Source organism: Manis javanica, chromosome 3 (genome assembly GCF_040802235.1).
Source record: "Manis javanica isolate MJ-LG chromosome 3, MJ_LKY, whole genome shotgun sequence".
Classification (NCBI taxonomy): Eukaryota; Metazoa; Chordata; class Mammalia; order Pholidota; family Manidae; genus Manis; species Manis javanica.
In genome coordinates, this window is record NC_133158.1 from 2,167,199 (window position 1) to 2,194,057 (window position 26,859).

The 26,859-nt window shown below is 61.4% G+C and overlaps 1 protein-coding gene across 2 annotated transcripts; it reads left to right on the top strand.

The window, feature by feature from the left end:
* Window positions 1-3,734: 3,734 nt before the first annotated feature.
* Window positions 3,735-26,859, top strand: MAPKAPK3 (MAPK activated protein kinase 3). Of its 2 annotated transcripts, none has more exons than XR_005054802.2 (11): window positions 3,735-3,907; window positions 4,177-4,433; window positions 18,836-18,975; window positions 20,171-20,235; window positions 20,686-20,765; window positions 22,442-22,565; window positions 23,661-23,736; window positions 24,037-24,161; window positions 24,584-24,722; window positions 24,907-24,987; window positions 25,570-25,670. XR_005054802.2 is itself a non-coding variant. In XM_036994397.2 (11 exons), exons 2-11 carry the CDS (start codon window positions 4,227-4,229, stop codon window positions 25,720-25,722), a joined length of 1,137 nt encoding a protein of 378 aa, XP_036850292.1. In that variant the 5' UTR covers window positions 3,736-3,907; window positions 4,177-4,226; the 3' UTR covers window positions 25,723-26,859. The 2 variants fall into 2 exon arrangements, 1 of the variants encoding a protein (XP_036850292.1); XM_036994397.2 differs by having other exon boundaries at window positions 3,736-3,907; window positions 24,584-24,669; window positions 25,570-26,859.

Sequence of the window (26,859 nt, forward strand, 5' to 3'; positions counted from 1 at the left end):
AGACCATAGGTGCTGTGTACACGTCCTCCAAGCCCTTGGGCTAGAAGGAGGGGGAGAGAATTGGGGAGTGGCAGGGTCCACCCCTCCCCACTGCCTTGTGTGTACCTCCAGGAACCCTGGAAAGAGGGTAAGCTTCAGGTCCCCTGGCAGGGAGGGACACCAGACAGTTACAACACCTGGCAGTCCCCACAGTCCTTGGGCATGGTATCGAGGGCATATCCTGCTCTACCCATGGCAGAGAGGGCTGAGCTTGCCCTGCCTGGCAGAGGGCAGAAGACAGAGGGGCTCTCAAAGCAAAACTCTGAAACAGGAAAACATAATTGGCTAAGATGATAAATGACTTCAGGGGGCCCATTTCTCTGTAAAAACCCTAATGGGAAGTCGAGCTTCATTGCAGCCCCACCAGCCCCTCCCAAGTAGGCCAGAGGCTGGTTTCTTGGGATGGGGACAGGTGTGGGTATCTCATTATCCACTTTGATGGCTGGGGCACCTGGAGACCCAGCATGGGGTCCCTGTGTAAAGTGGTGTCTTTCCAGTAGGAACTGTTTACTGCCCCATTACTGTAATGACAACAGGCCTCACAGCTGCCAAGCAGTAGAGCTAGGGTTCTCTCTGGGGTCAAGTCCTGAGACTCTACACCTTCCCGCTGTGACTGCTGAATGCTTACAGTGTGACGGGTGCGCTCAGCAATTTCCAGTCTCATTTCATTGTGTAGTACATATTGTCCCCTTCCTGCAGGTGAGGAAGCTGAGGCACAGAGAGGCTACAGTGTACCCTAGATGTCACAGACGTCAGGTGGTGACTTGGGGCTTGGAGACAAGCTCGCTCTCTTTCCCCACTTCTCTAGGCACCTAAGGCATACCAACTCCTAAGCTTTCTTTAGGATCCAGCTTTAAGGGCCTCGGTGAGGCTTCCCTGCCCCCAGCCAGTCAGTGTTAAAGCACTGTGGGTGTCCCCTTGAAGCACCCCTACAGAAGTTGTGCAGTTGTGTGTAAACAATAGGGCCCCAGGATTTTATCCTCCAACCACCCATTGTGAATTTGACAGTGCTGTGCCCCTCACCTGTGTGCCGGGAACAGGGGGCACCCCTCCCTTGCCCCAGTTGCCGGCCTGCCCCTGATTGCTCCGGCCCCCCTGCTCTGGCCAATTCCCCACACCCATGCTCTGACTGCTGGGCCCACACTGCCACCCAGTGGCAATTCCTCTCATGGTTTCACGTGACAAATCTGCTTCCAGGATAACCCTCCCCTGCCCTTCAAGGATGGGTCTTGCTGCAGGATCACTCTAGCCCTCCCTTCCTAGAACGGTCGCTAGATGGGTTTTGAGAATACGCAGCAGCGTGCTCCTAAAATTCTGGCCCATTTGGTCTCTATACTCTCACCATGTGCGGCCTTTCCCTGAAGGACAGTGCACATGACTGTGTATGTGTTGGAGGGTTTATTCATATCCCACCCCTCTGCCAGGCACTCACCATGCCCCTTTGTCACTGTGAGCTACTTCAAAGACCTCAACCTACATCCCCTGGGGCATCCAGGGGTCAGGAGGGCCACTGCCCAGCCAGCCATCCCCAGCACGAAACTGCAGGTGCAGGTGGCACACGGTTGCTGGAGTGTGAGCCGCTGGGGAAACCAGGCATTCTGCTCTCCTGTGTTACGTGAGCAGTTGAAACGTCTGTCTGTGGTGGGCCCATGTGGGGAATATGTGTGCTTGGGTAAACCCTGGAGTTCGCTAAGGAGGTGGCAAGGGGAGAGGCACCACCAGGGCTTACTTTTTACGGTTCTGAATGGTTTGAGTTCATTATAACATGCAAGCTTTACTTATGCAATTAAACATTTTAATAAAAAAGAGACCATTTAAAATGCATATAATTAGAACATTTTTAGAACAATTGTAATCTAACTCCATTAAAAATGTATTTCAGAAACAACAGCATATACTACAATGCCCTTGGCTGTGACAGAGAGCCAGCCTCCACCCTCAGCTGCCTAGGACTCTGCTCGTGAGTGGGACCCTGCTTGTCTAGAACAAGACTTTGCTCTGGATTCTTCTGGTCCAGAGGGAGGATCCTTCTCCAGGCTCCAAGCAACAAAAGCTTCTGGGTCACAGGCCTCCCCCAGGGCTCTGAGATCTTGGATGAGACTCTCAGGTGGGGCTCAGGGACAGAGGTTCTGGGTCCAGGTGGCCATAATGTGTGTGTGTGCATGTGCGTGCCTAGCTCTGTGTACCTGTTCACGTGTGTAAACGTGATTGTGCATGGTGTGTGCATATGTGAACGTGTGTGAGCACCTCTGTACACGTGGATGTGGGAAGAGAGCAGGGGGACACGCTAGAGAGCCGCATGGTTTGAGGGTAAGAGCTAGGCCCTGGAGTTGTTCTTTGCAGGTTGGGACAGGGACTCTGCACGATAGCTACTGACCTCAGGCCGGTCACCTGACCCCTCAGGGCTTGTCTGTGTGTGTGTCTGTCGCATCGGCTGTGTGGGATGGGTGCAGTTTTCCCTCCTCCATTCCCAGTGAAGTCATGGGGTGCCTAAGTAGAGCACCCACCCAGTGTCTGATCCAAAATAAGGATCCGTATGGTCAGCTGAGGCTATCGTTGGGGTGTCTGCCTCGGTGGGCCCTGCTACTTGAAGTTGCCTCGTGATGACGGACAGAGCTCCCAAACCCACCCCCATCTGGCTCAATGGGTGCACGCAGAGGTGCCCATGCCCTCCAAGCTGCTGCTCTGAAGGGCCTGGACCCGCAGCCCCTCCCCCGCACTGGCCCCCATTTGCGCCCACGTGGGCCTGGAGGTGGGGGTCACTCGCAGGGCTCTGGTCCCAAAGCCAGAACAGCTGGGAGACACCCTGCGTGAGACCCAGGCCGCGGTGCCTGAAGTCCTGCTAGTGGCCTGTAGATGGCAGCAGAGGCCCGCTCAGTGTCCGGCGCAAGGCGCCCGGCCCTTCCCAGTCCCCAGTGAACCCGCAGGTGGGCTCCTCAGCCTGGGGGCGGGGGCTGGGGCTGGGACTGGGGACGACGTTCAGGAGCAGCGCACATTTGTCCCAGGCGACAGCAGCACCCCGGCATCTCCTGACAAGTTGTTTCCTCTCAGGGGCCTCAGTTTCATCGACTGTGAAATAAAGGCTGTTTATCAGCCTGCGATGAGAAAACAGGCTGTAAATACCGAAGGGCATCTAAGACCGGCTCAGAATGGAGACCTAAATGTGGAAGGGAAACCGCGTGGCTAACGGCTATCTGGCGCGGGGTGGGAGGAGAGACTTTAACGCGACACCGAAAGCAAGCCCAAGTCATAAGGTGGAGAGTTGATGGATCTGGCCACATGGGAATTTAGGGGTTCTGCTCTGAGGACGCTGTGTCCCAAGGAAAGAATAAGCCTTGGATATGAGCTGGAGATGCACAGAAGGGGAGAGCCGTCAGGGACCAGAAAGAAGCAACGAAACGCCATTTCACCCGGCACGTTGGCAGAAATGATCAGGTGCGCTGGAGGTGGGCCACCTCCAAGGAAGTCGCAGGCCACCCTGGAGGGTCATCCTGGAGGGCGGCCTGGCCGCGCGCAGCCTGGAACTCAAGTGGCCGGCCACCTGCAGCTCCAGGAGAAACAAGGCGTCCTTGCGCTGGCATTTACTAGGTCGCCGGGTTGTCCGGGCCCCGGAAGCCTGGGAGGTGCCGCCCGCTCGCGAAGGCACGCCCCCACAGTTGTCCCCGCCCTGCCGGGGCCCGTTTGGCCCTTTAAGGCTGACCGAGCCCGGCCCCGAGTCCGGGACGCGCGGGGCGGAGAGGAGGGGGCGGTCACGTGGGCCGGCGGCCGCGCAACACCGCTCGGGGCGCCCGCCGGCTCCCGCCACCACCGCCCCTGCCCCTCGCCCGCGCCGCAGCCAGGTGGACTGCGCCAGGTGCGCCCTCGCCAGGTACGGCCTCACCGGCCCCGTTCCCTCCCGCTACCACTCCCGGGACCTGGCGGCCACCTCTCGCCCAGCCCCTTCCCCTCTGACAGGTGTCCGGGCGGCCTTGCTCGTGCCCGGCTGCGCCACAGCAGCGCCTGCCGCGCGTGGGTCTTGGGGCGGTGCGCCCTGCACTCCCAGCCCTGTCCCAGGCCCGGCCCCGTCTGGCACAGGCACGCCCAAGCTGGGGTTACTGGAGGAGTTTGAGCGGAGCTCACTCTTTCCCACTCCCCCAGGACCCGGGACGTGCCAGGCTGGGGCCGCCTTTGAGCGCCCCGCAGCGGCCATGGATGGCGAGACAGCGGAGGAGCAGGGTGGTGCACCCTGCGGGCCGGACTCGGCCGGCGCTTCCGCCCTCTGGGGGCGGCGGGAGCCCAAGAAGTACGCCGTGACCGATGACTACCAGTTGTCCAAGCAGGTGCTGGGCCTGGGTGTGAACGGCAAGGTGCTGGAGTGCTTCCACCGGCGCACCGGCCGGAAGTGCGCCCTGAAGGTCAGTGTCCTCTCATTGCCGCTTGGGCCCCCCGGAGGGCCCAATAGCAGAGGCCTGTGTGTGCAGACATGCTCAGGACTCTTGCTGAGTTTATGCTTAGCACCCCATTTCATCTTCACACTTTCCTGTGAGGTCAGGCCCCCGGGCCTCCCTCTCCCTGCTTTACAGATGGGGAAACCGAGGCCTACCCTAGTTAAGTTCGCTTCCCCAGGGAGCGAGGGGCGGAATCATATGGGTAGAGCCTGCTGCTCCCGGAACCATGGACAGAGTGACTCCTGACTCGAGTTCTGGCCCAAGGCGGGCCCTGGCTCAGTTTGGCTGCCGCTTCCGGGGGAGGCCTTCCTGACTGGAATGGGTTTAAGTTTTCCCTCTGCCCAAGGCTGAGTCCCTGCCAACGCTTGGGCAGGCTGCTTTCTCCTGAGGCCCCTGCCTGCCTGGGCTAGAGTGGTGGGAGCCCCCAGGGCTGGCTGGTGGGCAAGGCTGGTGCCCATCACACTGGCAGGCAGAAGGCTGCTGATAGGCTCCAGCTAAGTCATGGGGCCCCATGTCAGAAGGGGCAGGCCCTGCCCCAAGCCTGACCCACCCTGGTGCCTGGGCAGAGGGCGGGCCAGCTATCTAGCTATGTCATAACACCACCGGCACCCTGGAGGCCTGGCTTAGACCTCACCGATGCAGGTGGAGTCCAGGAGTTCTGGGGGTGGCCGATCTTGCCACATGGTTCTGTCTTACGTCACTTTGTTCTGGGCCCAGGACCCAGCCCACACCCAGAATTCCTTGAGTCTGTCATCACTGGGACTTTACCCAATTGCAGCTTGTGCTAGTGGCCACCCGGACAGGTAGAGTGTGGCAAGGATGGCTCCTGGAGGAGCAAAGGGTCCTCCCATTTCACAGACGTCGCAATTTACAAGCCTGAGCACAGAGTCTCTGCCCTCCTTGGTGTCCAGGCCTAGTGCCCTGGCCTCTCTCCACATCTGTCCTCTCAGCCCTAGCTGGTAGATAGTGCTCAGCACGAAGCCTGGAATGCAGCAGCAGACAGAACAGGAAGGGCTGTGGTCGGTGTCCCTGTAGCTGCTGCTGTTCTGGGGGGTGGCCAGAGGAGCAGGCTCCTCCTTCTCAGGGAGCAGGGCCTCTTCCCCTTTCTTTCATCCCCTGACCACTGTCGGGGTTACGTGGGCTTCCCTCCCTCCCAGGGCAGCTTCCGTGCTGATGGTCAAGCCCTTGCCAGTCCCCCAAAGGCTTGCTGCTCTCCCCTGGCAGGAGCTGGAGGACTATTTGCCAGGTATGGGGGGCAGGGGACTGCCTCCTACTGACCTCTTGCTTTGTCCCCTTCCAAGCCTACCTGGTAATTGGCACCCCTCAGCTTTACTCCAAATGGGGCACAGCCCTGCCGTCTTCCCCAACTAGCTCTCAGTCCTGTCATGTATATGAAAAGTGGGGCTTGGGAGTTAGTGCTCAGAAGTCACATGGCTTGATTGGGATGGCGGACTGTGGGAGAGACCAGTGTCCCCTCCCTGCCCTCCTGACTTCCTGCCCAGCCCACCTGGCAGGCAGAACAGGCCTGGCAGTTAGATAATAGAAGTGATAAAAGGCCCAGAGAGGGTGGGGGTTCCCATGAGGAAGGAGAGGTGGAGTGGTCCTTCCTGCCCGCTTTTTGGGCTCTGCCTGGGGGCCTCCCCTCTGACGCTGGCGCTCCCCACGTCTTCCTCTTCCCTCCATGCGAGAGTGGAATGGCAGGGGCTCCAGCCTGGTTCTTTGGGTGGGGCTGAGGCTGGGCAGGACTGCTGGGCGGGCCTGCCAGGTGAGCCAGGTACTTTCTCATTTGGCAGCTGCCTCTCCCTCACCCACTGTCCCCAGACTGGTCAGATCAGCCTCTGTGGGGCCACTTGTAATGGAGTCAATGTTTGGGAAGGGTGTGGGGAGTCGGTCTCCTCGCCCTGAGCTGTTCCACGGGGTGCCCTGCTCCTGGAGGAAAGATCTGGGAGCTCTCAAGCCACCACGCTGGTGGGGCCTTCTGAATGGCTGCCTGTGGGCAGTTTGCTCTTCAAATGAGGATCCCAGGGAGGGCAGCAGACCCTCGGATATACAAACAGTGAGATTTTTGACAGAGGTTGTCTCTTTTGAGAGGCTTCACCCCTGCCCGGCTGGCCTTGCTCCCAGCTTTAGAACTCTGTTCCCAGCCCACTGGCAGGACACTGTGTAAGGACTCCCGACTCCCAGAACCTTCCCCAACCTGTCCAGGAGCTGGGCCATCTCTCCAAGGCCCCAGGCCTTGCTATTGTGGGTTCTGTTATTCTCATAAAGCCTAACTTTTCCAGAGCATTCTGTCTGGCAGGCCCTGTCTCCAGTGCAGATGCTTGTTACCTTACCTAACTTCTGTCATTCCCGTCTTTTGGATGAAGGCACTGGTATTCGGACACCAACGTTCAGCTGAATGACTTGCCCAAGATGCGCAGCTGGCGCGGGCCAGGGCTGGGATGTTCGCTAGGTAGCTTGGTGCCAGGTCATAGTATCTAAGTCACCCCATGCGTCATGAAAGTCTGTGGGCACATGGGAGGGTCTCTGACACTTGACCTCGGGAAGGATGCTGGCTTTGCCCTCCATGGTTCCACCGGGAGCCGGGCAGCCCTAGCTGGGCTCTCAGGGGTGCTGCCGGGGTCTGCCTGTACCTGCCCAGCTCCCCTCACTGTGCGGGACCCTATGTTTGTGAGTAGATAGGTGGGGGTTCTGCAAGGGCCGCACACAAGGACCGTGATGGCTGTTCTGCTGAGTGGAGTGGCAGGGGTTCACCCCAAGCCTTGTGAGCCTGAGACAACTCCAGCCCAGCAAGATCCAGAGTGCCAGGGGCAGTATGTCGGGTTAGTGAGCGGGTGAGAGGAAACGGTGCCAGAGCTGGGCAGCCAGGGGGGCTTCCTGGAAGAAATTGCCAGCTTTAGTCCAGGCCTCCGGCCTGAGAGGGAAGTGGACGACAGAGAGGAGCCCGGGCTGGGTGGGACTGCAGGCCTGGTTTGCACAGCTCAGCGCCTGCTGTGGGTCAGCACACCCTACTAGCAGTCTCGTGTCCCAGAAGGCATGGGAACTCGGTGGGGACGGCGTCCAGGCCCTGACCACTGTGGGGCTGTGGAGGGCCTGAGGGGCTGTGTGAGAAGAGGCATTCACACAGGGCCTTGCAGGTCTGCCCCCAGCTGTGCACCACGTCCCTCAGCCCGCGGGGCCTCCGTGTCCTGCTGCTCCCCCCGGCTTTCCCATAACACCACTGGGACCCTTGTGGAATGCTCCTGCCGGGGGTCTCTAGAGGCTTCTGGGTCACCTGGGCTGCCATTCAGCTGGGGCAGTGTGGGAAGGGCCTGGTCTCCATGACAGCAGAGCTGTTGTGTCTGTGGAAGTTTGCATTTGGGGGTGCTGTTTTCCTGCTTGGATCCCTTATCGTCCTCTCCCAGGGTCTCCCTGGGGCATTGTGAAGGGACACCGCCGGGGCGTGCAGCAGGTGCCTGTAGTGTCTATTGACCCTAGTCTGGCGACTGGCTGCTGTGTGTCACAGCTGGAGTGGACACAGTGGCAATCGCCTGGTGACTGTGCCGTGAGCACGTGAGTATGTGCACCACGGCCTTCCTGCACTGGGCCCACTGCTCACAGGGCAGTGAGACGGCGGCTCCCGTGGCTCCTGTGTTTTCCCAGAACTTCGCTTCTGCTGCCCTCGTTCCCATCTGCTCGAGATCTTGTGTGGCCCCACATGAGAGGCTGCCTGGCTGGGGTGGACGGAGGAGTAGGGCTCTGGGCTTGAGATCCTCCTGCCACTTTCTCTCTGAGTGACCTTGGACAAAAGGCAGTTTTAGAATCTTTTGCAAAAGGACTGCCTTTGTGGTGCGGTTGAAGCCTGGGCTTGAGCACGTGGCTGGGCGAGGACACCGTCTCAGTGACTGTAAGTGTCCCTGTGGTACTGCTATGAGACAGCATAGGCCAGCGGACGCTCTCCAAGGTGGAGCTCATGGGCGACAGGGTGCGTGACAGATGGCACATTCTTGGCCTTTATGGGGACGCACTCAGCTCACCCTCTACCTGGGGAAGCCAATCCCTTGTGGGTGGAAGGGATGGTCGGAGGGAGCTCTGGGTCCTGGGCTCCTACCCGGCTGGTTGCCCTTTTAAAACTAGATGGTTAGGCCTGTGATTGTGATGAGAATCCCCCTGCTGGGGAATGGCGGGGAGACCAGGCAGGAGGACCAGGTGGGAGGACCAGGAAGAGGACCAGGTGGGAGGGCCAGGTGGGGAGGACCAGGTGGGAGGGCCAGGTGGGGAGGACCAGGCAGGGAGGACCAGGTGGGAGGACCAGGCAGGGAGGACCAGGTGGGAGGACCAGGAAGAGGACCAGGTGGGAGGACCAGGCAGGGAGGACCAGGAAGAGGACCAGGTGGGGAGGATCAGGTGGGAGGACCAGGTGGGAGGACCAGGTGGGGAGGACCAGGTGGGGTGGGAGACCAGGCGGGAGGACCAGGAAGAGGACCAGGTGGGGAGGATCAGGTGGGAGGACCAGGTGGGGAGGACCAGGCAGGAGGACCAGGTGGGAGGATCAGGCGGGAGGACCAGGAAGAGGACCAGGTGGGGAGGATCAGGTGGGGAGGACCAGGCAGGAGGACCAGGTGGGGTGGGAGACCAGGCGGGAGGACCAGGTGGGGAGGACCAGGCAGGAGGACCAGGTGGGGTGGGAGACCAGGCGGGAGGACCAGGTGGGGAGGATCAGGCGGGAGGACCAGGCAGGAGGACCAGGTGGGGTGGGAGACCAGGCGGGAGGACCAGGTGGGGAGGGGGACCACATGGGGAGGACGAGGCTGGGTGGGGCACCAGGCAGGAGGATCAGGCGGGAGCACTAGGTGGGGTGGGGCACCAGGCGGGGAGCATCACTGGGGGAACAAGGGGCACCTGGAGGGCCTCTCAGCCCTGGGCAGGCCGGAGTGCAGAGAGCAGAGTCTGGTCCCTGGGAGGGCTGGCCCTGCCGCTGCTCTGCCTCCCTGTCCCTCTGCTTTCTCCCTCGCCCCGGTTCCCCCCGCTGCCAGGCCCTCCCCTCCCCCTGCTGCTCTGTCTGTTCCCGGCGTTCGGCTCTTCCCTGCAGCCCGTGGGTAAGGCCGGTGGAGGACAGGTGGGCTGGGTGGGTGCTGGGGATCCCTCCTAGTCACCCTGAAAGTTCCCCAACCCCCTCGGTGGGGGTAGCACAGGAAGAAGGAGGGCCTGCTGAACTCAGGCCACTCGCAGTGTCCCCTCCCGCTGCTGGCCTTGGTCAGGTGCTGGGGGCCGGAGCAGTGGGGTCAGGGCATTTGGGCCAAGCCTGTAACCCGAGCGTCTGCTGTGGGTTCCGGCCGGGGCCTCTGCTGGGTCTGACTTTTGCCTGGGGCAGTGGTGTGAGACTAGGTCCTTCTGACACCCCGGCTTCCCTGGATGAGGCGGTGGGGAGCAGGGGCTGGCGCCTGACCTGAGCTGGAGCCTCAGAGCCGGTGGGAGGACGCTGTGGAGGGGCTGGGAGGGCTCCCCAGGGCAGGTGGCTCTCCGCCCGTACCCTGTCCCTGGCGCCCCTCCTACCTTCCACCTGGTGAAGCTCAGAGGCTGTTCTGGGGGCAGCATGGCCTAGGGCTCCACCTGCTACACCCACGGCCCCATTCTAAGAGTTCAGCCCCCACAAGGACTCGTAGCTCGTTCAGTGGATGTCCCCCAACTTAAACAAGCCCTCTTCTCAAGATGAGGCCGGGGGACTGGCAGGCCCTCCCCGGGCTCTCCAGCAGGCAGCGCACAGGGTGGGAGCTGGGATGGGCAGGGGGATAAGGGTGCCTCGTGACGTGCGCCTCCTACATGCAGAGCCAGCAGCAGAACCTGAGAACGGGATGCTATCACCCCCATACCACGGATGCAGGGACTGAGGCTCAGAAAGGCAGAGCAGCTTACTCAGGGGTACACAGCAGGGCCACGCCCAGGCTGAGCTGGCGCCCTGGCTCTCTGGTGGGCAGGTTGTGGCTCTCAGTGCCCCCTCCCTGTGTACCAGACCCATCTGCCCTGCTACGAGGAGGGGCTGGGCACTCTGGTCTTCCAGCGTGAAGACCCCTTTGGTGAGCAGCGACCGTGGGCAGTGCCAGAGCCACAGGCCGTGGATGGGGCCCCCTTGCCCTGCTGGGGCCACTCCTGCACATAGACGGGCAGCATGGAGACTGGCTGGGGGTCTTCAAGGTGCTTTCCCAAGGGCACCAGCAAATGGGGCCGCCAGGGGAACAGCCAGCCATGGTGACAGGGCTGTGGGTGCTCTGTGTTCTGCTAGGGACAGGGGCTCTGGGTTTATGATTCAGGTTTGAAGACCCCTCTCCCCTATACTCTGGGCCCAGCTAAATCCTTGAGTCAGGCTGAGCCTGTGCCAGGGTACGTCTCTGCCCTTGGAAGGCCTGAGAGTGGGGGTGAGTCACCGCAGCCCATTCCCAGGGCAGGAGTGTCCCTTGGTGCTGCCAGGCCACCGCCTGGCCTCACAGAGGGCGGGGGGCCTTCCTCCCTCCCGCCTCCCCTTCCTCTCACTTGTGTCTACTTTTGCAAAATTCTGTCCAATCCTGCCCTTCCCGGACCTGTGAGCATTTCCTGTGACCTTCTGGGTTGGAGGGGGTCTGCCTCCCATGATTGCAGGGGCTGCACTGGTGTTTCCTCGAGGTCTGCAGACCCGGACGGTAGTGGGACAGGGCCACCTCAACGCAAGACCCAGAGGAATCCAGGCAAACCTCAGAGCTCTTTCTCACCTGGGTATACTTGGCACTCTGCCCGTCTGGCGCTCCGTGGGTTCTAGTCCATCATCGTGGCCACCTGGGAGCATGGGGACCGTCTCCACCCCCATTTCCCAGGCTGAGCTGACGCGATGCGGAGGCGGAACGACCTGCCCCAAGCCGTGGCCTTGCTGGTGTGTGGAGCCTGGTCCCAGCCGGGGGCCCGGGCACCTGGGCCTGCCGCAGTGGGCTCTTGTGTTCCTGCTATCCCTCTCCCTCCCATCGGGGCCCCCAGCTCGCCCTCTTTCTGGAAACAGCCCCCCTGCCCTAGTCCCTCCGCTCCTCCCTAGAGTGGGCAACCTGTTTCCAGGTTGGTGGCTGGTGGGAAGCAGACAAACCAAGGTCACCAAAATGTAGCAGATTGAAGGGCCCCCCACGCCCTGCTGTTAGGAACTCCTGGCACCAGGTCTGACCTTGGCCCGGAAGGGAAGCAGCTATTTCGGGGGCCCTCCTTGTTCCTGGGCTCCCCCAGGAGGGCCTGGCCCTCACCATCGTCCGCGCCCTGCCAGGCTCTGGCTCTGGAAAGCAGGAAGGGAAGAGGGGCCAGGACCAGTTCTCTAGGGCCCGCGTCCTCCCCGAGCATCCTACCTGGCAGTGCCTCAGCCACCCCAAATCCTCGAGGGCAGAGTGCCAGGGAGCATTCCCAGCCCTAGCTCTGGGCCTGGACCCCAGGCAGGGCCGGTAGTGTTTGCAGGAATGGGGAAGGATCAGGCCTCCGTGGTGGCAGGAGGGTTAGGTCCTGGTTCCCAAAGGACTCCTGGACTCAGAGGTGCCCTGTGTGACCCCTGCGACCCAGAGAAGCCACAAACCTCCCTGAGCCTTGGTCTTCTCAGCTGCAAAAGACCATCAGTGGTGTGGTTGTTGAAGGGTGGGACGTGGCTGGCCTCCAGCAGGGCTCTGTGAACACCTGCCCTGTGCGATCAGCATCAAGTGCAGAGCCCGGCCTGGCCCAGGGGCGCGGGGCCGAGCTCCACACACACGGGAGCTGTGCCGCCGTCTGCATGGTCCCCACTGCGGAGAAGCCAGCTGGTCTGTATTGACCCTCGCTCCCCAGCTGTGTGACTTTGGGCACGTCACGTGGCCTGTCAGGCGGTGTCCCCACAGGTCTTCTGGTGAGGCTGGCTCTGTCAGGGTCAGGGGAGCACAGGGCGAGCTGGGGTCCAGACAGCTGGCCCCAGCACCCAGGGATCTGGGCACTGTGGGCCGGTGGTATCATGTGAGCCAGCCTCCCTGGAATTTGGCCTCTGAGGAGGAGAGGTAAGTGGACAGGGCGAGCCGAAGGACAGAATGCGGCCAGAGCTTACTGAAGCGAGGTCTGATCTGGCACGAGGCCATCTAATCCATAGCTGCAGAACTGGTTCCATTCGCTCCCTTAGTGAGTTACGAAAGCTGGGAAAACTGTGTGAGAATAATGGCACAGGTCTTCGAACCCGTGGCTAAGTTAGCTCCCCAAACAGCACTACTGCGCTCCGGAGGGTGTGCTCTGGCTTTATGGGCAAGAGAGTGAGGCTGTAAGAAGTCCTGCGTCTGAACCCCCAACTTGAGGCCACCCTGTGCTGTCCCATCCTGCGGCGATCGCCTCGGCCCTGAGTGGGCCGAGCAGCCAGCAGGGGGCGCCGCGGCTGGCCGGGGCGTTGCGGGCTGACAGCCCTCCCCCGGGCCAGCAGCACGAGGCAGGGGTGGTCTCAGCACTGGCTAAGAAGTGAATCGGCTATGGGAGTGGCGTCTCTCACAGTACTAGGTCCCCGTGGGAAAAAACCCCAAATAGCCACAGAGCTGGGGGCCGGGAGGGCTTCATACAAGGCTGAGTTGAGAACTCTTATCCGGTGCCGTAGGTTCAGAGGGCTTTGTCTTGTCCATAATTCCCTGATGATGAGAACAGGGCTTCCCCACAATGAAAAAAATGCACTGAAGCCTGTGTCTTCCTGTAACTTTCCACTCAGCTGCGCCGCCTGGGTGTTCAGCGCCCAGCGTGCACCCCGCAGTTTAATTGCCGCCTCTTCCACATTCCCGTCTGCCCTTGCCTGAGGCTGGGGTGAGAACCCCAGGGTGGGAGAAAGAGGAATTGGGGGACGTGCCAGTCCTTCGTGCCTCTCTCCTGTGGCACAAAGCTGGAGCCCCAGGGAGGTAAAGGGCCTGGTGATGTTATGTCAGCACTCCTGATGGGCGTCCCCCGTCTTTGTGGGGCATCCATATTAGATACATTGAATCTCCCTGTGTCTTCTGCAAAGTCATTGTCAAAGGCATTGCCAGGGCGCTGTGCTTCTCCCTCGTAGAAGGTCCGATGCCAAATCCCTTTAAGGATTTTGTCTTGGAAAAAGTTCAGCGAATGTCTGTGCTTCTCTGCAGGGGTGAGAGAGCAGCAGAGGCTGCCTGGTTTCCCTCTTTGCCAAGACGCCCCGGGAGCTCGGAATTAAGATGTGCGCACGATTATAGTTGTGAACTTGTGTGGGTTTCTAGTACATTTTATCCTTCTCTTTACTGTAAAGAGAATATGAGGGTTTTTGTTTCATTTGTCTCCTATCACGCTTTAGAATTATAAAATGCCTGAAGTCCTGTTGTCAATGAGTTGGGTGGTGGAAATAATGGGGCCTGTGGTGGCCACGGGGCAGTGACAGGGGCTGGGTCCCAGCCTCCAGGATGTCCCCTCTGCTGTAAGGATGATGTGTCTGACTGTGGTTTATCTTGAAATGCAGAGTTCCTACTTCCTAATTTGCTGGTGCCTCACAGTGGGAGGGATTACAAGCCAGCCCTCCTTCCCTGGAAGGAGTGGGTGTTCGCGCGGAGGCCAGGGAGCAGCTTGGTCTGGCGCGGGTTGATTGGCTGGGAGTGTGGAGTGTGGAGTTGGGTGGGGAGGCTGCCTGTCCAGGCTGGTGGCCATGGGGCCTCCTGGCTGTGTGAGCCATATGGAGAAGCTCCGAGTGCTTTGGTGAGGACAGCCCAGCTTGGGGTGGGCTGACGGGCACGCTGGTGGGCACCCGGAGCTGGGGCATGCCCTTTGTGGCCCGGAGCTGGCTGGAGAAGGATGTTGGGGCTCACCCCAAGGCTGTGCCCTGAAGAGCCACTGCAGCTACCCCAGCTCTGCCTGGTGCCCTGGGAAGGCAGACAGTGAGCTTCCAGAGCTCTGGGCAACGCGAGGTGATGGGCTCTGCAGGAGGGACGGGAGGTCTGAGCAGGGGTGTCCCAGCATGGCGTCCTGCTCGGGCAAGGCTGTCCGAAGTTGAGCTGTGGCAGCAAGACTCCCAACCTTTCCTGGGCACTGCTCTGTGCCCAGCTCTCTGCTGGCCACTGAGAGAAATAGAAAATACTGGAAGACTAAATGGACAGGTGGGTGGGTCCTACTCTCCAGGGCTTCAAAGTCAACACTGCAGAGGCTGGAGACATGCTTGCCTATGGCCCATATGCTCACCCTCATATGCGGACATGCCCATGCACGCCCCCTCTGCAGGCATGTGCCGTGCCCTGAGCACACACCACTGTGTCTGTCCCCGTTTACGTCAGAGCTTTCCCCAGGCCAGTGCCTCTGTGCGTGAGGGTGGGACTGTCCGTGAGCTCTCAGAGGTCTCCTCGCTGCTTGGGGGCAGTGGTGTCTTCCTAGGCCTCTCTCCCATCAGCCTGTGAATTGGAGCTATGGCGCTGTGATTGCCTCACAGGGTGGCCCCCAGCATGCCCATGACATAAGGGACAAGAGAGTGTTTGTAAACTGCAAACTGTTTTCCAAAGGCTGCTGTTGTTGTCACAGCTCCTGTGCCCAGGAATTCCTCCAGCTACAAGGCAGCCCTGTCCTTGGGCAGAAAGGGACAAGCCTGGCGGTAGTGAGGGTCCCACTGCACCTACTGATGTAGGCCAGGGCGAGCTCTCCACCTGCATCCCTAGCCAGTGGGGAGGGGCTTGGCAACGGGCTGGCTGCGGAGTCAGGGAAAAGTGGGGGGCGGTCACTTCATCAGAGCCTGAGGCCAGAGCAGGGTCACCGTTCAAGGGAATATTGTCTCAAAGTGGATGCCCGTTAGTCTTCAGTGGGGTCTTCAGTGGGGCCTTCTGTGGGGCTGGGTCAAGTAAGCAGCAGCCCCTGCCCCTGGGTGGGCCCCTCAAGGTAGGCAGGGGTGGGGTCTGCTAGGTTATCAGAAGGCCACCCCGTCTTTACTCTTCTCAGCTGTGACTGGGGACCGAGGCACCAGCTGGCCCCCATCAGACCCGGGCATTAGAGAGGGGGCATGTGGAGACTGGGCTGCTGCATGGGGCGGTGATGTGGGGTGGGACCCCAACCAGAGGGCCCCCTTGTGGTCCGCTCCCCCGGTATGGCCCAAGCTCTGCAGGCTGACACTCAGCAAACAGGCTCAGAGACCCAGAGGCCTAGTGCAGGTCACACTGAGAGCAGGAACGGGGCTGGGCCCTATGCTGGTCCAGTGTCGGGGAAGGCAGGCTCTTGTTTGGGAACCCCTTTTATGAAGGAAGATGTGGACTCATCTTCCCGCATGGGTGAAGCCAGCATAGAGCAATGGCCGTGTGGGCTGGAACAGGCAGGGTGGGCTCCTCGGAGGAGTAGGCAAAGTCTGGTCTACCGGAGAGGGTGGGCAGGGCACTGTGGGGGCCGGTGTGGCCAGGTTGTCGTGGCTCTCATTTGCTGAGCCTTCCTGGGTCCTCAATTTAACCTTATTCTGTCCTCATGATGGGTTGTGAGGGTTTCTTCCCCTTGTCCCGACTTTATAGACTGGTTCATTAAATCTACAAATATTTTCTGAGCCAGTGGCTCTGTGCCCCAGTACTGGGACCCAGAGACAACCAGGCCCAGAGATCACTGGGCCCACTGTCTGATGAGGGTGGTGGCATGGTGCCGGCCTGGCTGGGAAACCACCGTGTGATCTGGGACCAGTTACGTCCCCTCTCGGTGCCTCACTTTCTGAGCTAAACAATGGCAATAATGAAGCTTCTTCCTCCTAATATTTCTAAAATGCTCCGCACAGAGCCGGGCACGTGGAAGGTGTGGCATCTTTGTGTGCTTGTTTAAAGTTATCAAAGGAACGAGCTGATTGTAGGCTGTGGGCAGGTGCTGTGCGGGAGGGAGGGCAGGGACCGGCACTGTGCTCTGTCCTGAAGGAGGCGTGGCCCCGGGCCGTGTACGCAGGGGTCAGGACTCACAGCACGGGACTCTGGAGTCATGTGCGTTCGGTAAGATATGCCTGAATGTACAGCAGAAAACAAAGGAAAGGGAGGATGAGGGACTCCTGAGGCCCTCTTTAGACAGGGCAGTCGGGAAGGGCTCCTGAGAAGAGGTGACAGTATGGGGCCCCGGGGGAGGAGGAGGCTGTGTTCTGGGGAAGAGAGAGGAGACTGAGGCTCTGAGACGCCGGGGCCTTGCTCACAGTCACCCGGGGACCGGGAGCGACAGCCCAGGAGGTTGCTTGGCAGCTGGGCCCTGGCGCTTTGGCCCCCATGACGCCTCTACAGGGAGGCCGGTGGGGCATTTGGTGTATGTGCTGGGGGCAGCCCTCTCCCTGCCCCTGGGCCTGTCTCCAGGCCGTGGCACTCTAGAAGGACTATTTTAATCTGTGTAAGAATTAGGTTCCTAAATATGGACTGTAGGCACTGAGGCTCCGACTCAGGGCAGCCCCACCGGCTGTCACCTTGGCAAAGTGCAGGCTACTGCCTGCCGCCAGGCGCTCCAGCTCCTCCTCACGGCGCCCCCACCTTTCCCTCCCGTTCCTCCCCCACCCCGCCCTGTCCCCTGTCCCCTGCCAGCCGGGCCCATCTTTCCATCCGACCGGAGTTTGTTCAGGAGCTCAGGGTTTTTGGCTGGGCCCCCGCCAGGGACCCCCAGGTTTCCCCAGCCTGCCTCTGCCCTCTAGCTGCCTCTAGCCCAGGGGAGGCATGGAGGCCAAACACAGGGGAGGAGGTGCTGGCAGGACTTTGCAGAGGAGACACTTGAACCAGCCCAGAAGATTCCTCAGAGAGGGGGCTGGCCCTGCAGGGGGAAGGGCGAGTGCCTGGGTAGGCATGGAGGGGGGCCTGCTGGGGACACGGACACGTCACTCTGACCAGAACAGAAAGGGTTCTGGGGCCAGTGGGGCAGGAAATTAGGCAGGCGAGGAGGGCAAGCCCTGCATGCCAGGGCAGGTGGCCCTCATCAGGGCCAAGGGCAGGGTAGGTGGAGAAGGCCAGGGAGGGAGGGATGGATGGGCTGGGGCCGCCGGGCGGTGGTCAGCGCAGGGCTGGGAGGGGTGTCCGGTGGCCAAGCCGAAGTGGAGAGGGTGGAGCTCGGGGGAGGACGCTGCATGTTGTGCCTGCAGCTGAGGACCGAGGTGCCCCTGGCTGGAGCCATCTCGGGGGCCCCCTGGCGCGCTGGGTGGTGAGTGGGGTGTCTGAGCCTCTGCCCAGGGTTGCGAGCATGGAGCTGGGGCTCGGGAGCCGTGGCCGTGGAGTGCAGGGGTGTTCTGGGGGGAGAGGCAGCATGAGCAGGGCATCGCAGCTTCCAGGCTGGGGACGTCTGCCCGCAGTGGCCTCCATGCACGAGTCCTGACAGGCTAGCGCAGCAGGGCCCAGCGTTCCCTGCACTAGGGTCCAGTCGAGCAGCTCCAGAGATGGAGGAATAGCCAGGGGGCAGCAGACGTGGCAGTCCACCGCCTTCCTCCCACCCCAGTTTGCCTGTGCCCAGAGAGCTTGGCCCCAGAGCCTGCGCCACACAGTGCCCTGGCAGAGGGGCGGCCATCCTGCAGAGGAGGAAGGCTGGCCGGCTGGGGCCCTGGGTCCTGCGGTGCTGGGCAAGGCGGAGCTGACCTGAGCCCCAGTCTGGGTCCTCAGCCCTGCTCAGTGAGAGAATGAAGGTGGCTTGTGTTGCGCGAGCAGCCTGGCTGGGGATGGTTTGTCCTGGCCCCTCCCATCCCAGCCACCACCCCTGCACGCTGACCTCTTCGCACACCTCGTTCAGCAGAACCGCTCCGGGCCTTGCTCCCTTCCGCTGGTCGGCCATGTTGTTGGCAGCCCTGGCCCGGCGCTGAGTAAGGACCCTGCCCCCACCCACCTGCTGCCTGCCTGGCATGATGTGGCCTGTGGGGATGACTCTGTGGCTACTCCATTTTGCAGAGGTGTGAGCTGTGGCTTGGAGCTGTGAACGTTTGCCTGAGGTCACATGGAGTCACTGGGGGAACTTAGCCCGAAACCCAGACCTTCTGTCCACCAGGCAGTCCCTCCCTTAGCCAGGGTCCTTGAACCCCAGATGCTGCCTCTCGGTCCACACTCTTGTGCCATCCTGCTGTAAACACAGGCTCAAGGGCTGTGTGGCCCCTGGCCTGGGTCCCACAGCTGATGTGTGAATTGATGATAAAACCCACTCAGTTTCCACTTAGACGCTGCCTCTGTCCAAACAGGGAGGCAGGGGCTTCTGTGGCCACCAAGCTGCTTGAGGCTGGCCCTCAATCAAGTCTAGAGGCTCATTGGTCCACAAATCAGGGAAGCAGATTCAAATCTTCATTTTGCCCTTCATAAGCTGGGTGACCTTGGGCAGGTCGCAGACCTCTCTGTGCCTTAGTGTCCTGGTCCTCAAAGCCAGGGCAGTGGTACTCTCTGGGGGCTGCGGAGGGAGGCAGCTGTGTGCTGACGCCATCTGCGTCCCCCTACCCCCAGCTCCTGTACGACAGCCCCAAGGCCCGGCAGGAAGTGGACCACCACTGGCAGGCTTCGGGGGGCCCCCACATTGTGCGCATCCTGGACGTGTACGAGAACATGCACCACGGGAGGCGCTGCCTGCTCATCCTCATGGAATGGTACAGCACCCGCCGCCGCGCCGCCCTGCCACCCCACAGACCCAGCTCCTGCCCCCTGCAGGCCCCCTCTGCTCTTTGGATGGCAGCTCAGAGGCAGTGCAGCCCCTGAGGAGTGGTGGCGGGGCAGCCTCAGCCCTGCCCAGAGGGCTGTGCGGCCAGCTGCCTGCCAGTCCGAGGGCTGGACCCCTGCCCTGGGTGGGACCCCCGGGACCCCCACCCTGCAGGGAGGCGCCGGGAAGGGAGGCGCTGGGGGAATCTCCTGAGAGGCTGAGGGCCTGGAGGTGGCGGGGGCATGGTGAGCGGGCGGCGCAGCCCCCAAGCTTTCTCCTTCCTGCCTGCACTCACACTCCCTGGGCTCCCTGCGGTGGTGGGTGGTCAGGGCCTCGGGCCAGGAGCCCCCACTCCTCCATCCTGGGCTGCTCCCTCCAGCACGGCGGCCCGGCCCTAGTTCCTCAGCACCTGGGCCCACCTCAGGCCTCCAGCTCCTCCCCATCTGCCTTGCAAGAGCCCCTCAGCCTGCAGGTTAGCAGTCTCTAGTCAGATTTGATTTGGGGTTCAGGTCCTGGCTCTGCCACCCCCTAGCTGTGTGATCTTTGGCAGCTGTTAACCTCTCTGAATCCCTAACTCCCTGTAAAATGTGGAGGAAGATCTTCATGTAGTGGCCACTGTGTACCTGAGTCCATTTGAAGTGCTCCTTGTGTATTGTTTATTCTGTCTGTGCACCTCTGTGAGGTTGATGTTGTAATTCCCATTTGAGAAGAGGAAGCTGAGGCCCAGAGAGGTGAAGACAGCAGCCCAGGGTCACACAGCAGTGCGCATGAAGAGTCTGCCCAGGGTGCACATGCTGCAGGCACTTAGACAGCAGCGGTCATGATGATGGTCATTGAGATCTCATCCCTGCTGGGGAAACTAAGGCTTGGATGGGGGTGGGGCCACCCGAGCCCCAGCCAGGCAGGCAGTGCTGCTTGGGAATCCAAGGGCTCTCTGGTGAGGGGCAAGCCCACCCCCACCCCCTGGTTCTGAGAGTTCAGTTCGACCTGCCCCAGTGGCCAGACCTCCACACAGCAGGCTCTGCACGGCACAGGGGCGCTGACAGTGACTGTCCCTGGGGAGCGGCAGGGCCAGAGGCCTGGGTGCGTGCTTCCGGTAGCTGACGCTGGCTCCCCCGCCTGCTGACAGTCCCCTCCTCTTACAGCATGGAAGGGGGTGAGCTGTTCAGCAGGATTCAGGAGCGTGGGGACCAGGCTTTCACCGAGAGAGGTGAGTGCGTGCAGCTGGACCAGTGGGGATTCGGGCTGGGACAGAGGAGCTGTGTGGTGCTGGGCCAGGCCTGCTCCTCTCTGTGCCTCCGCCTCCCTATCTGAGTCAGAGGGTGTGGGGCGGGGCGTCCATACCCCAGGGGTTTGGGGAGTCTGTCACACCTTGTCTGAGATGGACTCTCTGTGGCCTTGGGATGGAGGCCTCCAAGCCTCCTGGGGCTAGCCAGCCGCTGAGCTGCCGAGAGGTAGCCCAGGCCCAAGAAAAGGCAGCTAGGTGGGCAGGGGGTGTTCCCAGAAGAAATGAAGGTGACTGGAGTGGATCCTGCGTGGCGGGAGTGCTGTGCCCATCTCCCCATCTTGCGCTGTCCCAGGGCGGGGGAACCACCAGGCGGGCACCCCAGGCTGCCCAGCCTCTAATGGGCATCACTGAGCCCCGCCTGTCTGTCCACAGAAGCTGCCGGGATCATGCGGGACATTGGCACCGCCATCCAGTTTCTGCACAGCCAGAACATTGCCCACCGGGATGTCAAGGTGAGGCTCCGGGCCCTGACTGGGGCACCAGGAAAGGGAGAACCAGCCCCACCCCCAGTAGCACCCAGGATGTGGGGTCGAGTGCCAAGTCACTTGGTTGGCAATGAAGGCTGCTGCCCCTGGCCCAGCGTGCCCTTCTCAGCCTTCTTTCCCATGGCTCCAGCATTCCCACTCTGCTCTGGCTGGGATGGTCTCCATGCCTCCTGCAAACATGGCAATCCCAGGAGTCATGAGAATAGCTGAGTGCCTGCCTCAAGTCAGGAGATCCTGATGAACACCCCGTTTACCCTCACCTAAGCCCAGGAGATGGGCGCCTCACCCACTGGACAGGAGAGGACACCATTAGGCCTGTGATTCATTCATTCATTTGCTCATTCAGCAAGGACTTTCTTGAGCACATAATGTGCCAGGCCTTAGGCAGTGGCTGCCTGCCTCTGTCAGGGCTCCTGTGATGTAACAGCTGTGTCTGGGACAGATCAGACCCTCTGATGCCAGCATTTTAAGGGAGAGAGGCCAGGAGGAAGGCAGAGGCCCGCAGTGGGCAGGCTTCAGACAGGTTCTGGAGGCTCAGCTCCTCAAATTTCCCACCCAGGGAGGACGGGGTCTGAAAAGTAATCAGGATCAGATCGATGAATGCAAGCGAGGAAGCCCAGGGACCTGTGCTTGCATGCACCAGCCACCATCAGAGCTGAATCTGCGAGTCCCAGGCCCTCTGCCCCGGGCTGGGGGCAGTGCCGCATAGGGGACTGGGCGCAGCAGAGCTGAGAGTCCAGCTGCTGCATGCCCCCCTTCCCTGGTGAGGACTGACAACCCACGCAGTTAGCCTTTGGTCCTGGGTGCATGCGCCGCCATGACAGACTCACCTTCTCACCCCTGCTTTATTATGTCCTGGCTTCCTTTCTCTCCCGAGGGGAGAAAACCCTTCCGCGGAGGAGATCCCTCACACAGACTAGACTGATTCCCTGTCTTTATCCCAGTAGAAGGTCAGATCATCTCAGACAGAACCAGAGAAATAGCTTCCCCTGGCCCCAAACTGGAACTCCATCCAACACCCCGTCTTCCCACCCCCGTTCTACTCCTCTCCATGGGCTCGGATCTTACCCATTCATTAAAAACCAGCTTCAGGGCTGCCTCTTCCAGGTAGAGCTCCCCCCTGCCCTTGTCCCTCAGGCTTCTCTGTGCTCTGCAACCAGGAGAATTGCCTCTGTACAGTTCCTGGGACTTGAGCAGTGAGGGCTTCTCCCTGAGCAATGTCAGCGGGGGCTGCCCTGCGGGCTCCTCCGGCCTGCGTACAGAACATGCTGAGCATCGCTGGCCCATGAGCAGCCTGCCCCCACGCCAGACCCTCATTTTGGCATTTCATCACAACACAGGCTCAGAAGTTCCTGCCCCTGGCTCTCCACGGCACTTGGGCTTTCACAGCCTTGGCTGAACGCCTGCCTCAGTTTCCCCTCTGCGAAAGGAGGCGCCACTTCCCAGCCACCTTGCTCCCCCCCCCCCCCCCCCCGTATTTAGCCTGCGTTCTTGGTGGCCAGTGCCTGATCTTTTTAACGAGATGGGTCTGGCTTCTCCTGCATTGACGAGGGCGGGGGAGGAGACCTGGCTGAAGACCCCCTTGGGACTCTGCTCCCACCTGGCGCCCAACTCCGGACTGATGCCCTCTCCTCCTGGCCCAGCCTGAAAACCTGCTGTACACGTCCACAGAGAAGGATGCCGTGCTCAAGCTCACCGACTTCGGCTTCGCCAAGGAGACCACCCAGAACGCCCTGCAGACGCCCTGCTACACTCCCTACTACGTGGGTGAGTCCTTGGGACGTGGTTTGCGCCCGCCTCGCCCCATTGGGCCCTGCTGTGCCCTGGCGCAGCCTGTGGGTTGCAGAACCGAAGGGTTAAAGCCCAGCAAGGAAGGAGGGGAAGATTCTGTCTGCATGGAGGCGGTGACATGGGGGGCTGGAGGCTGCAAAAATATTCTCCCAAACTTCAGCTTTTGCTTTTGAAAATAGATCCAGGAAAATTCTGGCTGTGGCCTGTGAGCTGAATGACATCACAGCAGCTCTAAATATATACGTGATAAAAGGCTGCCATCAGCTTGGGTAGGAGCCCAACCGCAGTTGTTTTTCTCCGGTTTTTATCTTCCTAGGATTCATTTTCAGAAAGTGGGCAGGCCTTTCCTCCTACATGAGAGGGATGCAGGGCAGCAGCCACCTGCCCTGGGGAGAGGGCCCCTTGGCCAGGGCGTGGATGGGACCTGGAGTGTGCACGCACTCATGCTTTCCTGTGGGAGCTCCCTGCTGCCCGGGAGGGGGCAGCCCTCACATCTGGAGACGCCCCTTTGTCAGAGAGTGGGGCGATGGCTTGCATTACAGAGGGCTCTTCTCCCTCGGGGCGGCCTTCCAGGACCACTGAAGTGTTCTGTGTGTTGTGTTCTGACTTAGACATCTTCTGGCCCACCCATCACATCACACAGTTGGGAAGAGCCAGGCCCTGTGCGCCAGGAGCCACACTGACAGTGGGAGCCAGAGCCCTGTCTCCTCCTTGCCAGGGGGCACGGGACAGGGCAGCGGGTGGGCCGAGGCCCTCCTGTCTGTGGCAGGGCCCCACCAGGCCCCACCCCGGGCGCATCTCCCTCTCCTCTCACCAAGTCTGAGCCTGGCCCAAAGAGCTAGATGGCCCTCATTCCTTAGAGCCCAGCCTGAGAGCGGGCTTCTTCCCGGGAGCCGTTTTCCTCCCCGAAAGTCACACACATACTGCCTTCCCAGAAGGTGCCAGACGTGTCTGCTCTGCTGCACACCCCAGCCCAGGCCCCTGCTCCCCATCTTGCCCCGGCTTCAGGCTCCCACCTGGGCTCCAAGACCCTTGGGGCTGAGAGCCCTCCTGTGCCCTCTGCCCTGGTAGCTCCGGAGGTCCTGGGTCCAGAGAAATATGACAAGTCATGTGACATGTGGTCCCTGGGCGTCATCATGTACATCCTGTGAGTACCGCCGGCCCCTCCCCGGGTCCCCTCAGCACCACGCCTGCCCTCACATACCTTGAGAGGGTCCTGAGCAGCCCCCTCCTTTGCAGGCTGCCCTGCCCTCTGGTCGTGGGACGCCTGTCTTCAGGCTGCCTGGAGGCTTCCCTGCTGAGGGCCGATAGGCCTGGGAGCCCAGGGAGCCGGCAGTACTGCCACACTGTCTGGCTGCCTGTCTCCCCAGTTAGGGACTTGGGGAGGAGGATGCGCCCCCTGTTGCTGCCCCTGCACCCATGCTGAACGACCTCTGCCCTCCCGCAGCCTGTGTGGCTTCCCGCCCTTCTACTCCAACACCGGGCAGGCCATCTCCCCAGGGATGAAGAGGAGGATCCGCCTGGGCCAGTATGGCTTCCCCAGCCCCGAGTGGGCGGACGTCTCTGAGGATGGTGAGTGGCCCGCCCGCCGGACCCCGTCAGCCTCCATTTCGGGAGGTACCACTTTAGTGTCAAGCCGAATGGGCTCCAGTCCCGGCTCCCCCACGTCCCAGCTGCGCGACCCTCGGCCAGGCACCTAACCTTTTTGAACCACAGTTTGTGGTTCTGCTAAATGGGCTCGGAACTTCTCTAACTCCTGTCTCTCCTTCATATTTTTGCTTTGGGGACCACAGACAAGTCTGCTGTATGTCAGTCACCCATCGCTGCTTTAACACACCACCCTGAATGCTTAGTGGCCTAACACGAGCGACAGTTATCAGGCCATCGTTCCGTGGGTTAGACACCTGGGGGCTCATGCAGAGCTCGCGCCAAGGGGGAAGGTGGGCCCCGGCTCTGAGGCGCTCGGCAGCCTCATTGTCGCCCCTCTTGCCCAGCCAAGCAGCTGATCCGCCTCCTGCTGAAGACGGACCCCACAGAGAGGCTGACCATCACGCAGTTCATGAACCATCCCTGGATCAATGTGAGAGCCTCCTCAGCCTGCGGCGGGCAGGGCTGCCAGGCAGGAGGGTGATGGTACGGAGGCCCTGGCACCGGCCACCGATGTGTGGTTGTGGCCCCCCACCTGCAGCCTTACTGCCTCCCTTGCCTCCCTGAGCCTCTGTCTCCCCACCCGAGACTGGGAGAAAGGGGGCGGGTGGGGTGGGCAGGCAGTGCCCCAGGGCTGCAGCTCATAATCTGGGCTGGTGGCTTCTTCCAGCAATCCACAGTGGTGCCGCTGACTCCGCTCCACACGGCCCGAGTGCTGCAGGAGGACAGGGACCACTGGGATGAGGTCAAGGTGGGTGGACTCGGTCTCAGCCTCCCTGCGGCTCAGGCTTTTGGAAAAAGGGACTCCAGGGTGGTGGCTAGCAAAGCCTGGAGCACAGGGTGACCGCGCTAGTGGCCAGTGTGGCCCTCGGGGCTGCCACCGCACGAGGGGGTGCTCCCGGCTCACGGGGGCATAGTGCAGGGGCTTTGGCCATAACCCCTCATAGTCTCCAGCACCAGGGTGGGGGGTCAGCCTGGTTTTGCACCTCACAGAGGTGCTCAGAGCCTGGGTGCCCCAGACACGACCCTCCCGTGCTGTGTGCTGGATGCACAGAAGCTGTGCCCCCTGCAGGCCTTGTGGTTCTGAGCAGGGGATGGGTGCAGATCCCTGGGTACCTGCCCTACCCTTGCTCTGGTCCCAGGGAGTCACTGTACTTTCTGTGCCTGGGTGTCCACTGCAAAGGCCTATTGTGAGGATTATGTGTCACAGAGGGACAGGCCCGGTGCTGGGCGCACAGTAGGCGCTCAGGCAGCAAAGGCCGTCACTGCATCACTTACTGAGGGGCCGGCTCCCGAGGGCTGCGCACTCTGACCTCCCTGTGTCTGTGAGCAGGAGGAGATGACCAGCGCCCTGGCCACCATGCGGGTGGACTACGACCAGGTGAAGATCAAGGACCTGAAGACCTCCAACAACCGGCTGCTCAACAAGCGGAGGAAGAAGCAGGCGGGAGGCGCCTCGGCCTCTCCGGGCTGCAACAATCAGTAGCTGGGGCCTCGGGGGAGCCGGGCCTTCGCCTGCGGGACAGATGGGTGGCGCAGGCCCCGCCCCTGAGGGCCCAGGCCTCCTCCTTAGCGAAGGGATGGTTCTGCTGTGTTCTACGTGTTGCTTGGAGCTTCAGGATGGGACTGTGTCTCCAAGCCTCCTTCAAGCTCCAGCCTGGGCGCAGGCCCTGCCGAGGAGCCAGCTCCCGGGGACGAGGCGGCCAGCAGCACCTTTGGCCGGAGAGGCCTGGGTGAGGCCTTAGATTTCCAGGGCCCTGGGAGTGGTGGCTGGGCTTCCCCCTTCCGCGGAGACACCACCCTGTGGTGGGGGCCGATGGGCCTGGTTACTGGGTGTGAGTGAGCGGGTGGGGGGGCCAGGGGGCCAGGGGGGTCTGCCCCTGCCTTCTTGGGGTGGCCGGGTGACGCTGCTCAGGCTCACCCCCACCTCCCGGGGCCACGGGGCGGTCAGCTGCCTCCCTCAGGTGTCCAGCCCGGACGCTGCTGCTCCGCCCCACAGGGCCCTTGGAGCTCACCCTCCAGGGTCCCTGGGCCCTGCCCTCCGGTTACTACCCCTGCCAAGGAGTGGCATCGCATCCCAATGGAGGGTGGGGGGTATTTTTGATGCTTTTATACTTTGGAACATGTCACTGTGACAAAAGCCAGTTCAGCCCCCTGCGCCCACCTGCTCCCAGATCCCAGGCGGGAAAGCCGCGCTCCATGGCGGGTCAGCCTCTGTCCTGTCCTGGTTGGTGGCAGTGGCTATCTCTTGGTGTACAATGAGAGCAGATGGCTGGGGGTGGTGCCAAGAGGCTCCCCATTAATGAGGGGTCTTTTTCTAGACTCCGGGTCCCACTCCAGGCAGCAGAGGGCTGCTGGGTGATGCTTAGGCAGCCTCGTCCTGGCTTCAGCCTGAGTTGGAGCAGAGAGGCCCCCTCCCTGTGGTCCAGACTGCCCAGGGCAGCCTCGGGTGCTGAGTGCCTGATTCGGGCCTGACAAGTGCCTGACACCAGCCTGGCTCCCAGTTCCTGGCTCCCGACCCCTCTCCCAGTGGCTGGGAAACCCCAGACCACGTCAGATAGAACAACACTGCTGGGCCCTACATGCAGATATTAATAAACACCATTTTGGCATTTTCCCCTGG

Bases quoted from the DNA above. Each gene is read 5' to 3' on its own strand.
- MAPKAPK3 (XM_036994397.2), top strand. From the start codon at position 4,227: ATGGATGGCGAGACAGCGGAGGAGCAGGGTGGTGCACCCTGCGGGCCG. The intron at 20,766-22,441 runs GTGAGGCTCCGG...CTCCTGGCCCAG, and splicing joins TTGCCCACCGGGATGTCAAG to CCTGAAAACCTGCTGTACAC. The intron at 22,566-23,660 runs GTGAGTCCTTGG...CTGCCCTGGTAG, and splicing joins CTACACTCCCTACTACGTGG to CTCCGGAGGTCCTGGGTCCA.